At 38.1% G+C, this 14065-nt stretch overlaps 1 protein-coding gene across 1 annotated transcript in view; it reads right to left on the reverse strand.

The window, feature by feature from the left end:
- Positions 1-12094: 12094 nt before the first annotated feature.
- The window catches only part of KIAA1549L (KIAA1549 like), a gene marked incomplete at its 5' end in the record, with an annotated part of 98940 nt that continues 96969 nt past the window's right edge, over positions 12095-14065 (reverse strand). The window contains one exon of the mRNA XM_084287246.1: positions 12095-12414. Within this exon, the coding sequence (XP_084143372.1) occupies positions 12133-12414 (282 nt within the window). The 3' untranslated portion in view covers positions 12095-12132. The remainder of the gene's footprint in view (positions 12415-14065) is intronic.

Raw genomic sequence — 14065 nt, forward strand, 5'->3', positions numbered from 1 at the left:
GGCACTTCCAGAATCATAGAGTTAATCACAGAATGGTTTGGGTTAGAAGGGACCTTAAAAATCATCTAATTCCAACGCCCCTGCTGTGGGACACCTCCCACCAGATCAGGTTGCCCAAAGCCCCATCCAACCTGGCCTCGAACACTTCCAGGGATGGGGCATCCACAGCTCCTCTGGGCAACCTGTTCCAGGGCCTCGCTGCCCTCAGAGTGAAGAATTTTTCCTTACATCTAATCTAAATCTACCCTTTTGCAGTTTAAAGCTATTCCAGGCTGAACAGCCCCAACTCCCTCAGCCTCTCTTCATAGGAGGGGTGCTCTCAATTAATTTCCCACCCAGCCTGTAGTTGTGCTTGGGATTCCTCCAGCCTGGATGGAGGACCTTACACTTGGCCTTGTTGTACCTCATGAGGCTTGCACAGGCCCACCTGTGGGCCTGTCCAGGTCCCTCTGGATGGCAGCTTTAGGTCTGGACAGCACACAGTTAACCTGGATGGAGCCCACAGAAGACAGCTGGTGTGTTTGTATTTCTTATTTTTTACATCCCAGGACATCACACCCTCAAAAATCAAGACCTACAGGCAGCCTCGAGGGCAAGCTTTTCTCAGCATTTCTGTTAGTCTATTCCATGTGTTTAATTTGATAATTTTGGGGTGGAGAAATTCTCACATTCCACAGAAACAGCATAACCACAGATCATCTCCCTTTCCATCCTTGTCTGAGAGGCTGAGTCAGTAAATATATAAAAAGATCTAGGTACCTAAAGATAGCTACCAAAATGCCTTGGAAACCTGGGCTAAGGTGTTTTACAACCCATCTGTGGAATGAGGATAAAAAGTCTCTCAAAGAGCTCTGATACATGTATAAACAGATATTGCAGTGATTGATTGCAATGAGAAACAGCTCAGTATTAGTCCACAATTAAAAACAACAAAATGAGCTTGGACAGGTGAAAAGGGCCAACACATGGCAGTCTTCAAAGGTTTTGCACAGAAGACCTTTTAAATCAGGTTCAGCAGCAGAGGAGCTGTCTTTACGTTTTCAAATCTCCAGAATAATTTCACTCCTAAACCATGCTAACTCTCCCATAATTATGGCAATGGGCTAAATGGATTTCCATTCCGTATTACCACTGCCTCCTATTATATCCCCTCACCTTATAACCACTCTTTCACTTTTCATACAGCCTTCACCAGCCACTATTCACGCAGGTTTTCTTGGCTCAAACTGAACTGTTTTCCCCAGCATGCAATTTAAATTTTGGTCCACCTATTGTACAATTTCTGTCATATAGCTATTATGTAAAAAAAAAACTTCATGTTTAATTATAAGGGGATAACTCAAGGAATAACATCAGTTAATATGTAATCTCTGTTAAAATTACCTGGGAACATCTATCTACTGAAAATCATTAGTTTTGTGTGCCAAAACACGGCAGAAGGGTTTACCTTGGCCAGCTTCAGCCACAGCATTGTGCTATCAGGGTGCTTTGGTCAAAGTCCTTTTACTAAAGCATCTCAGTGTTCCAAGAAGGTCATTGAAGGATGATGGCTTCACTAGAAAGCCAATCTGGCCTTTTCTCTGTGAAGTAGCACTTACGAAAATAACTTAGAGAAACACAGAAAATTCCATGAAGTGTTTCTGCCTGAAATTAATCAGTCTGCAATTTCAGTTGGAAATATTTAACACATTCATGTGCATGAATTTAGAGAGAATAGTAAGGTTGTATTAATAGTCCAAGCAAACAACCAGTTACACATAACGAAGCATGTATTGGTTGTTACTTGGCCATAAACATTTTATTTACCTTTATTTCTCTTCTGTTTCCACCTGACCTTGTTACATCCAGTAATTTGCTCTCATCTTTGTAGGCCCGTTGTTTTTTTTTCCTTTCGAATCAGCACATCTGAAAACTGATTTGTTAATTGTACCCTTTATAAAAATAAACATGTTTTAACTGAAATACAATGAGCATTCTTACTGCATACCTTTATTCACAAAGCACGTGCCATCTGTTTTTCAGTTGCTTCTGTTCTCTTAGACTGTTAAGGGAAGGTTAAGCCTGACATTTATATATTGGCACAGCTCAGATCTCTTTCATATAGCTGCCCTGTGACTCAACAAATCTATCCCTATTGCATTCAAGAAAGTAACATTTGGCTATGCTCTGGATTCCTGGGCAAAGATTTCAAAACATCAGTAGGTTGCTCTGTTTCATTTCCAGTTCTTAACAAAGAAGGCTTCTCAGGAAGCATCTTCTCAGCCAACCTGAGGGCTGAGCAATGACAGCTGTCTCGCTGACAGCACAGCATCTACAGCTGCAGGGATACTTGTGTGCTTTCCTATGGAGCACTCTCAGGTTTTTCACTTGGAAACCTGAAATGGCTTTGGCTGTTTTATGATAGGAAACATTAGATGAAAAGCCATTGGAAAGGAAGAATGCATTTAAGCTTTATTTTAAAGGGTTCTATACCAAACAGTTGGGCCCATCAAATTGCAGGCTGCTTCTTTATTTTAGAGTTTGTTATGTTAATTCTCCAAATGGATACTCTGCATTATTACAATGGATCATTAGGATGTAAATTAATCTTGAAGCAAAGCTGCCTTAATTAGTTCTGGGACAGATTACAGAGGAAATCCAAAAGCACTAAACTATCATAAGATGACTTTTGTTTTCAGTAGTGAATGCTGCATGATAGATTTGCCTGTCCTGAAAATTCAGGGCTAGTATCTATGCATAAAGCAGGGCAATCAAGAGTAGCAATTAACTCTAGAAATCCTGGCTCCTTTTGTTTGCTTGGGTAGTTGGTTTTCTCAAGTTACTGAATGTAAGTTAGTTAAAGGTGCTAACCAGGAAGGCTTTCTAGCAGTTGATAAGTGGAGCACTTGGTCTTTCTAAGGAAACATAAAATTATTAACATTCCTAGTCAGTTGTTTAACTTATATTTGCAAAATCGGCTGAAATCTTGGTGTATCTTGAGAAAAGCCAGAACAAACCCTTGAGCCAATTTAAGCACTCTCACTGACAACTTAACATATACATACATAACAGTATCTGTCCCGAAACTTTGCAGTGATATGTACATTATGAATTTCATTTATCTTCTATTTTGGGAAGATCCTTTCCCGCCTCTTTTTCCCCTCAAACTACAAAAAGAGGGAGGAAGAGGAAGATTTATTCCTTGTAGTAACATGAACTATTTATTCCAAATGACTTGAATTGCAAATTACACAAAAGCAGTACTGTCAAAAACACGTACCTGCATTTGCCATTTTCTTTTCATTCCACATCAGGCTGACAGCAGGAAACTTAGGCCTGATTAAATGCTAGCAAAAAGAATAGAAACTGAATAATAGGGGAGGGCACAGACGAAATGAAGGTAGGGACAAAAATTCACAAAGGAAACACAGGATCACAAGATGCCCTCAAAATCCTCATGCTTTGCTGATTACTCTCTTGCTCACCTCTGTAAGGCAGGCAAATGCCTCTCTTCAGAGGAGCACCACTGCTGAAACACACCGTTTTATCTCGTGGAGTTCTTTAAACTTCTTCCCTATCCTTTGCCAGGTTCTTTCTTGAGAGCATGAGCAGCACGTCCCCTACGCAGCCCAGAAGCCTGGCTGCTCCAAATGAAAGGCATGCTCACGCTTAAAAGCAGCTGATCTACAGAAAGGAACACAGCAAAAGCAATCAATAAGTAGCAGCATAGATTTTAAGACATATTTTATTTAATGTGCAAAATTGCCAAGAAAGAACATGTACAACTTCAACTAAGCTACAGCACCTGACACAAGAAAAAAACCTACGCTATGTGCTTGTAAGCTTCATTTCTAGGATCACCCTCCAGTTCAAAGTAAAACCAGCCATTTTGTAATGACCCAGAACATCTTACATGTTTTTTTAGCGAAAAGTAAAATTCAACCACTGGTTTGGGCAATGTTTGTAATTGCAAATGGAACCAGCTCTTGGAGGTTTCCTTTCCAATTGCATAGTATAAAATCTTAATTGGTTGTTCTCTTCCTCTTTCAGTTTAGTCCCTAGACTTGGCTTTACCGATTACTCACAAATTCGCAGCTCTAACTGGCTTAACAAAACTAATTTACCCATTTACAGCTGAAACACACTTAAAAATAGACACAGCCATTACAGTTCAGTTGAATCAAACTGTAAACAATGAAGATAACGTGGATATTTGTAATTACGCAGAACTTTTCCTTTCCATAACTCAAAGATGCAGGAGAAGTGAATGTCATCAAAAATGGAGATGAATTATAGGAAGTGACACAATTTATATATTAGCATCTCTGTAAAAAAAAAATAAAAATAAATAAAAAAAAAATTAGAAGCTGTTATTAGAAAGGCTTCCTAGACCATACTGAAATAGCATTAGGAGGGGTTTGCTCCCTTGTGAATTCATCTGTCTTTCAGTGTCCCCAGAGGACTGGGTAATTTATAGTCCCGAACAATTACCAAGCTCCATGAAATAACAAATAATCCTTCATACTGAAGTATCAGCTTCCCCTCCAGGGTTTCACAGTTCCCAACATTATCAGTTGAACCCCTCCCAGCAGAATGAGGAGGGGCATTCTCTCCATCCTGCTTTACAGACAGCGATGCTGAGGCACAACCAGATTAAGCTGCCTGTAACCAGCTATCCTCCTTTCTGTCTTCACATGATTATAAGATGCTTATGATAGTTAAGTCACGGAGAGAATACTGGATCAACCCTACTCTCCTTGAAACAAGCATGCATTTTGTCTGTAACTTCAGTGGAACACATTATCAATATTCATGCTGCCTTAATACTAACATGACATTGTCAGTATCACACAGTAGAATATGGTCCAAAGCCACACAGTGCCATAGCTAATTAATAATTACATCACGTGTGTTAGTCACTATCTCTGTCACACCTGCAGTACATCAGTGAGCTACGGAGAGCAGCTGTTGGAGTACACTAATGCAAAAGCTAAATTCAAAATGCACAGCTGCCACAAAAGAAAGTTGTTCAAATGAAAATGAGAAGTCCAATAAGGCAGGAATATCTGCGCTGTGCACGTTTCCTTCCTAACCAGACCTGAGCTCTTACTGCTGGGCTGCTCAATCCTAAACCTACCTTTGAGTGAGATGGGCTCTGTTTTATTTTCCATAATATTTGGCTTCACTGTCCTTTTCTCTATCCAATATGACCTTGAATACAGTTTGAAGAACCCAATACAAGTATGAAACGTAAAAAGCCTTGTCAGTCCCTCCATCACAGGAAGCAATACTGAAATTAATTTAGAGGAGGGTGAAGTGTTTTCTTTTTTTCTGCTTGCACTGTTGAAAGTAGGAGATAAAGGCAAGAACAAACAACAAACCTGAATTTTCCTTGCATTCAGATCTCCCATGTTTATAACTCTGAATTAGAAGATGCTCTTAATAATGTTATTTTTGTACTGTTTTAACAAGCAAAGAAATCAAAAGCTAACAAAATACCTACAATCAATTCCAAGCAGTTAATTTCAGACTCTGTTCGGTCATAGTTATCAACCCCTAAGTAGCTGGTGTCCATGCACTGCTAAAATAGAAGGTTTAACACCTATTCTTCTACCACAGCCACTCGCTTTTTAAAGCACTGGTAAATGCCTGGTGTAGACTCCTGTATTCTGTTGCATCACATCTCAGCGTATATGTTGGTGAAGTTTGCTGGTGATGATTCCTTGTAAAAATCCAGAGTTAAGGACACACAAATTTCTGTTTTAACAGTTTAAGAAGTTAATCACGTACACAGGCACTCTTCACAAAGTCCCACTGGAGCCTGCGAAAATCAGTGCTCCTTGCCAGATATGCTTGATTTTAACTAATGCCAATGTGTTATGGTGTTTCAACATTGGTTTACAAAGCATAGAAATGCACCAAGCTGCAGCAGAGGGACACGCTTTGTAAGAAAAAAATCACCTCCTCACAAAATACTGTACTTAGTGGAATCAACTTTCGGTATCATTTACAATCCTTCGGACCTATTATTGCCCTAGAATGTGTGTATTGAGTATGTTACAAAGTTATTAGAATACAATACGCTACTCCTTGACAATTACTATTAATGAACTCAGCAATTTTTGAAAAGTCAGGCACTTCTTAAAACAAGAATTATTTTTACCAAATGCAAAAAAAAAAATAATAAATTACTGAAGCATCTCTTCGTGGCATTTGTAATTATTGTCAACACATCTGCTAGGCATTTAACCACCTAACTCTTTAAAACCCATTTCTTATCTTTCATAAGCTTTGCAACAAAAAAACCCTGCATTACTGCCTCTGTACAGCTTAAGGAACCTGAAATGGGTGGGCACAAACAGGTGGATCTAAGAATTAGTTTTCAAAAAACTGTAGTTCTTACATCTGTGTGTATTAAGGGCAAACGCATTGCACATTGCAGTGTATCTGCCTCAGAGCCCCGCTGAAATCCTTGTTCCATCTCCCATGTCTTATCTACAATCCTGACAAAAGTTTTCCTGGATAACAGGGATCCAAGGTGTGCAGTTTTCTGATTGCTTTTCATTCACCGGGTACTGCCAAACATTTTGGACCAAGCATGCAGGATAATACCAATACTTTTGATGCTGTAACGACTGGTATGCAATACAATTATTCTCAATAAAGATACTGCAGTATTAACCAGGCAGGCCTTTACATCTTAGCCATCTTGAAACCTTCATTATAGACCAAGTCAGTATCCAATTCATTTACTGACCTATATAAATATCATTTCCACAAGTAAATTTTTACATTATTTATTTACAAGAGAAAGGTAACAGTTCATAAATGCATTCCCAATGAGTACTCATCCTCATTTTGCATGCCTACACTTCATAGTATTTTGATAAGCGACACAATCTTACACAGTCCTGGAGTTATGTTCAAAACATTAACCCGTGAAAAGAAAGTCTAGCATAGAAAGTTTAAGACACCATTTGCCATACTGATTCTACATAGACCTGTTACAAAATCTACAGTAGATGTATAAATCACTTTATAGTAAACAGGCTTGAGCTGATTCATTTCTCTTTCAATGCACACTGTGTTGAAAAATTGCTCAGCAGACCAATAACGTATCTGGAGAGATCACAGAGATGTTATTTACCCCCATATACTTATTTTCAAAATTACACATGACTTACTCAAAAAAAAAAAAAAACAAAAAAAAAACCTGTGTATTTGTACCCTTGTAGAAGTAGAGATAAGTGGGGAGGGGAAAGATCTGATCCATCAGATATGATAGCAGACTGAGAAGGCGGTAGTAGTGACAAGTAAGCAGTCCTACCTTAGTAGACCAAACTTTCCTCTTTTTCAGAAAGCCCATAAAAAAAGAAAAAAGGCTAATAGTATTAATATACTAGCATAGTTTCTGAACATTTTTTTTTCAAATGGTAAAATACATATAAAAGGACATACAACTTGAGATTAAGTAACCCTGGAAAGCTCTCGTGCTCATTTTGCCACGTTCTCATGTGGAGCTACACAGAGTATGCACATGGCTTGCACAATGGAGTGGAAGCATTAATTGATACATTCTTGTATTTGGACCGAGTATTAATTAATACATATCCATCATTAACAGCGAAAGCAATGCACCTTTCCAAGGACAGCTGCTTTAAACAACCATTTTCTAGTAGGTATAACGTAGCAAGCATCAGAAGATGCATGGCTTCCAGACTGTTAGGGTACTTCTGACCTGTTAACGTCCTTCATACTATCTCACACTTGTTCTCCTCCTACCCAATTGCATGTCAACAAGGTATGAGAAGCCACTGAGAGATTTTTTTTATGTACAAGAAATATAAGGTCCAGACCATCACTGTTTTACAGAAACCTTAGACACTGTGCTTGGAGCTGCTCACACGTGGACAGGTAGTGCGAGGTCAGCAAAACGAAGCAGCTTCTCATGCTAGCTCAGAAAACTATCATTGCTTTCAAGTTTCCTCAGACTTTCAGAAGCAGGCATTTAGCTCTTACATTTACAATGCAGGACTGAAAAAAATACATTAAAGTTTAATTCATTCTTTACAGACATCTTGAAATGTTCCCCGAAATTGTAGTTAGTTTTCTATTTATCACCCCTTAAACAAGACAGAGGCCTCACATCAGTTCTGCCACAGAATCCAATGCTGCTCTCTACCTGCTTCATAGTTTTAGCTTACATTTTCTGTTCTCCATGTCTCCCCTTTTCAAAGTTAGTCTGAAAAAGAAATGATCATTACTTATGATAATTTTCCCATTTCTATATAGGATTTACATGCATTTCTATCAAGTTCTATCTAGAATATTATTAGATTAAAAAAATAATTGTATTTCTACAGCGTTACAGCTCCTCACAATTCCAGATATATTTGTCTCCAGAAATGACTGTCAAAGAATGCCCTCTTATCCTCTTAAAGTTACTCTTTTAGTAATGTTAATAAAGCATCACACACAGTATGTATACCTACTGAGAATGGTCATTACACACCTACCGAGAAGTAATTTTACACGTGTTTCATTTGTCCATGTTTCTATTAATGATTTACAAATCTGAAGACAAGTATCGGTCAGAAAATCAACATTTCTGTACACAGAAAAGAGTTTTTTCCATCCTAACATTAGCAACAATTTAAAGAAATTTGGGGCATTTACTAGAAAAGCCCTAAGTTGTTACTGGAGTAAGCGACATCAGCACATTCTGATGATGTCATAACTTTCAACAGGTAAACTTTCTGCTTCGAAATCAATATTGAAAAACTATATTGTAATTGTAGCCATACAAAATGTTTATTATTTTACAAATTATTTGTACACTATATTTTCACTTTTTCATTGCTTTGTGCTCAGACAATATAAATAATTACAGCATGGATTTTTCTTTCCCAGGAATGTCCTTACTGTCTAGATATAATCTTACTTTGTACTTAAAAAAAAATATATAGAAACATTACAAACAAGATAAAAAGCCATTATGAATGAAGAATGTAAAATACCTTTGCGAATAAAAGTGTACCACAATGGTTTCAGAGTGATGATTCAGGGAATATTCAGTAGACTGCACATCATCAATACAATATCAAACAAAATTGAGTTTTGAAGTCTAACAGGTCTTCCTCAGTTGTATGAAGAGTACTTTGTTTAACTTTACTGAAACGGTTTGTCCTTCTAGAAGGCAATTTATATGGTTCTTTTGTTTGTTTTGTTGTTCTCGTTTGTTTTGTTTTTCTATTTTGTTCATTTTGCTTGCATGCAGGTATCCCAACCCCATACCACATATGTAATTTTCAAACTTTTTAAATTTTCAGTATGGCAAGATACATGCTTGGCTTCACCCTCACACATTTTTTGACAGAACAGTTAAATCACTTAAGTTTAAGAATGGGAAGAGATTTACAAGCAGAGCTGAGCGTCCCGAAGATGCTGTTTAAATCTGATACATCCTACCTCCTGTGACTCTTTTGGGACTACGTTGTAACATGACCTTTCCCAGATATATTGCTTCAGCACTCCTGTCTGCATGACTGCTGCTGCTTCCGCACTTGCAGCTTTAGGATAACCCTGCAAAACTTGTGTCTAAAATACAGAAATTTATTCCAGAGGGCATTTCACTCCCATTGCATAGAAGGCCCTATCTGCATACAAAATTTCACTGGAATAATGACAAGAATCATTCAAAAAGCTGATGCAAAAGGCAGCTGACTAAATGAAGATTTAACTTACCAAGTTAGCTTAAGCCAGTTATTAAACAGCTTAGGCTAAATAAAACGAAGCTGCTCTTAAATTATGTCTGCACTTACATTACAGTGATTTAAATACACCAACTGAAAAATAAGCACAATATTGTTTGCATGATTCTAGTGAAACTTGCATGTATGGATGAAAACCAATACAGAGATTCAGCCTTGCTCTCAGTGGGTTGAGTTCCCACCGAGGCCAAACAGAACTTATATTTTTATGGCACGCTGAGTTTGGCCTGGTATCTTTCAAGCTGTGGTTTTTAAATGCAACATTTTTAGGCAGCTGTTAACTCAACGCAAAAAGACATTTGGATGTATTGTGTTACACTGATAAGATCAGTGTTAGTTAGCGGACAGGTAACTTAGACAGCAGTCTGCCTTTAGTAGACTTATATGTATATGAAAGATTGAGTTTCTTTGGTTGTTTAGTATCCAAGCCACCATTTGTGTATTCCAGACACAGCATGTTAATATTGATCATTAAAATTATTATATTTTTTTTCTTTTTTTTTTTTTTCTTTTCACTTGATTTATGGAAATTTTTCGACTATAGCAGATTAGTCACTTATATAAATATACAGCACATATATACATCGAGATTACAAAAATACATTTTATTTATATCTGATTTTTAAATAATAAAAATGAAACTTCACATTCGTTTAAAGATCAGTTAGCATTCCAAAAGCTTCTGCAATATCTAAGGTCTCGGAGCAGAAGATATCTGTGTATTCTAGGATAACTACATATCACAATCTCAGGGTTTATGATATAATTATTTTGGGGAAAAAACAGCTCTGTTTTAAAAGTTTGTGCTTCATCAATTTCTTCTTTCCCCTATTCTGGTCTCCTCTTTCCTCCTCTCATTTTATTGATGGCCAAAAAGCTAAACCAAGTTCCCTTTCTCACCCCAATAAAGACCAAAGAAACTCAAGAAAAGGAAATGAACAGACAAAATAGCATACGCAATTGAGGATAGCTTACTGAAATGAAGTACATTACCTTTAACTCCAGTTGACATCAAACATGACCAACACAATGTATTTTGCAACAACTTCAGTTCCCAAAGCTAATTGGCAAAGGAACTGAAAACAATTGTTCATGATCTCCAACTATTCTGTACAACTGCAAAAGACAAACTTTTTGTCCCATTCAACTGGTTTGATTCTCTTTTGGGTTTGGATTCATACAATAATGCAGCTTAACAATTTGTGACCTTTATCTTGAACAACACAAAGTCAGCATCACTTCTGGAAATGCTCTCTTTTTCACAGCACATTAGTATTTTCATTAATCCATTTAACCGTTTACTTATTTACATGTTAATATATAGTCAGGTCCTCTACATTCAGAACTTCCTAGGTGTGTATTCACTGTTCCATTGCAAGATCCACTGTGTCTTCATGTAGCACTTCAGTAGATATCCTTGCTTAAGAAAGAGAAAAAAAGCACTGTGTTAAACAGAGGTCGTCTTGTACAAGCAGGCGTATTCATTATTCCAGGTTGGAAATACTTGCTCAAAGGTCTCAGGTTTACCATCTTCACATCCATAGAAAGTGAAAAGCCTGAATATAGAGCAAACACAAATAACCTCTTTTATTTATTTCTCCTGGAAGCTTCTAGCACCAATTTCCTTTGTTAGCTCTTCATGCATTGTGTTGTCTCACACTGAAAATCCTCCTCCATAACTCATCAGTGGCATTCACGGACTAGCCACCAATTATCAAAATATCATTAACCTCTTTCAGTCTTCTCTTCTTTCACTTCATTGTACTGTTAATAGGATGAGGAGAATCGGGGGTATTTACAGGACATTTATGTGTATCACTCATCGCAGATTCTTTTGGTTTAAATACAGCCTCTAGAAAGAAAACACTGAACGAGTCCATGTTGTTGAAATCAACGTTCCTTGTACAATGTCCCGCAGCAATTAACATGGCCACCAACCACCATACCTACCACAGCCTTCAGCTTTCTCTGTAATACTGTGTTTTCTTCTTTAACCAAAGAAATAAAGTTTTGACATGCAGGAGTTATTTTCAGCAGCTCTACCTTTGGGCCTGCAAATGAAACACTGTGTCACAGACATGTTCAGCAGCATCTCTAGTGACGATGGGTCATAGTACAAGTGCTAAGTGACTAACAATTGCATATGGTCTATAGTATCTGAATTGAACAGTTACCTGGCAGCATTTCCTTAGCTGGCAAGCAGAATGCATATCTGCAGAGTCTTGTTGCTCTACGGTAAGTGACTTCATAGTGTTGACTTTTCACATGGAGAAAAATGCCATCACTTTGGCACAATTCACAGCAAGTTTGTAAGTGAAAATTAAAGGGATCACTTCCTTGGCTACTCCAAATTATATGATACAACTACTGTGCACAAAAGATGTTAGACCTGGAACTCAAACATATCTGTTTGCTTCTTTGCCAGTTTAGCAACCTCTTCTCTTATTGCCTTTACAAGGGCAGCTGTAGAAATGTTGGTGAGAGGGGCATCGGACAGGTCGTTTTCTGTCAGGCTCTGCTGAGAAGCTGTGGCAGACGGCAAAGGAGCTTGTTCCAGGCTGGGATGCATGCTCGCCTGCTGGCTGTATTGGCGAGGCAGTCGTGAAGGAGAATTGTGTTGGTAGCGGGGCCTTGGGTAAGCTTCGATGTAGCCAGGCAGTGGAACCTGTAGAGCATCGCAATTACACAGAATTATACAGGACAACTGACCCTTAGCGCCACCCGTCAGGGTAACACAAACCTCCGTGGGGCAGAGTAAGATGCAAAAGATACGAACCTATGACAAGAACGTAAGCTTCACGTTCCGAAGTGTCAGTTGACAAATGTGTATCTTTGCATGTGCCATTTACGAATGTACATCAATAAATTCAACTCCCTGAACTGTGGCAGCAAAAATACAAAAATACTTTGCAGTATACTAGGACACTGCACGTGCAGTTTTATCATGCCTGCAAAAAGGCTGAGGAGGCAGCTTTTCTGAAAGTGTCCCCTCTGATTACTATTTCTCCTAAGTATTTTTCTTTCAAATAGCCACTACTGTACATGTATTTCAGGACGCTGACAACATTGGAGAGAAGACTTTGCTGGTTTGCAGCGATAACTTAAGCTGTTTAGTTTTAGTGTCCCTGTGACTATTAAATTTCTGTCCAAAATCCATGAACTGTGATACCAGTCTTTACGTTCATACTAACCTTCTCAGAAGCTTTGGTTTTGTTTTGTCTTTTATATGACAGATAAAATAGTATTTATGTCTTGCAAAGTCTAGGAAATAGTTTCAAAGGCTTTGTGCTGTTTCAAAAGGCAACCCACAACACATCACTAGGACAAGACAATTTCTCCTTGAGAAAACCTCACTGGTACCAACTGGTCGTTGTAATCCATTCCAACAAAAAGAAAGGGAAATTCAAGTTATGCTTTTTATGAAGAGGATGGCTCAGAATACCACACTTACTGTAAGGTAACCAATAAGCTACCACAATGTTTAAACACTAAAAAGTTAACTTTGTAATTTATATTGCTCAAAGTAGGAAGAATACATGTTTTTAGCTTTCTAAATACACTGAAGTCTTATATAAGTATATATAATACAGGCAGGCAGCCAGGTGTCTCACCTAACTTCTGGATTTCTGTCAGGCTGATGTGTAAGGTACCTGACCCACCAAGGCTTCGGCTTTGGTGGATTTGCCAGAAGCAGAATTTCAGAATTGCAGGTGTCTGCAAACAGACTCAAATGGCAAGATGTGATCCTCTGCCGATTTTAAATACCCCGCAGGGATTATGGGACCACAGCATGAACTTCAGAATGACAACTTTGGAATTTTATTTAAATCCCACTTTGGGTCTGGTCCCATGAGACTTTTACAATCCCCTAGGTGCTTTTGAAAATCTCAACAATTCAGGCATCTAAAAACCTATGAAATCTGACTACTAGGACTTACTCATGCTCTGCAGGATCTTGGATATCCACCAAGAGATGCACAGAACGTCATACGTATTCAATATGACGTGATGGCACACACATGGGAAACAGGTGCAACACAAAACTGATCATGAAATGCAGTCGCCTCTGTTTAGTTGACAATAGATTATTCAACAGACGAACATTTTAGTAATACAACTTGAACACACCACTAGAGGCCACCAGGTTTCTACTTTCACTGAGCAGTGTCTAGCAATTTGGAAAATAAATGCATTTCTCTTCTCCCACGAAGCTCAGTGTGTCAGTACTTAACTTATAATTGAGAAAAGGTTAATTTAGGTAAATTAAGCTTCCAAGACAACTCTTGGTTGCCAAATCTCCTATTTCATATGCCTAC

The sequence above is a fragment of the Netta rufina genome, assembly GCF_964035555.1.
Source record: "Netta rufina genome assembly, chromosome: 5".
NCBI classification, from domain to species: domain Eukaryota; kingdom Metazoa; phylum Chordata; class Aves; order Anseriformes; family Anatidae; genus Netta; species Netta rufina.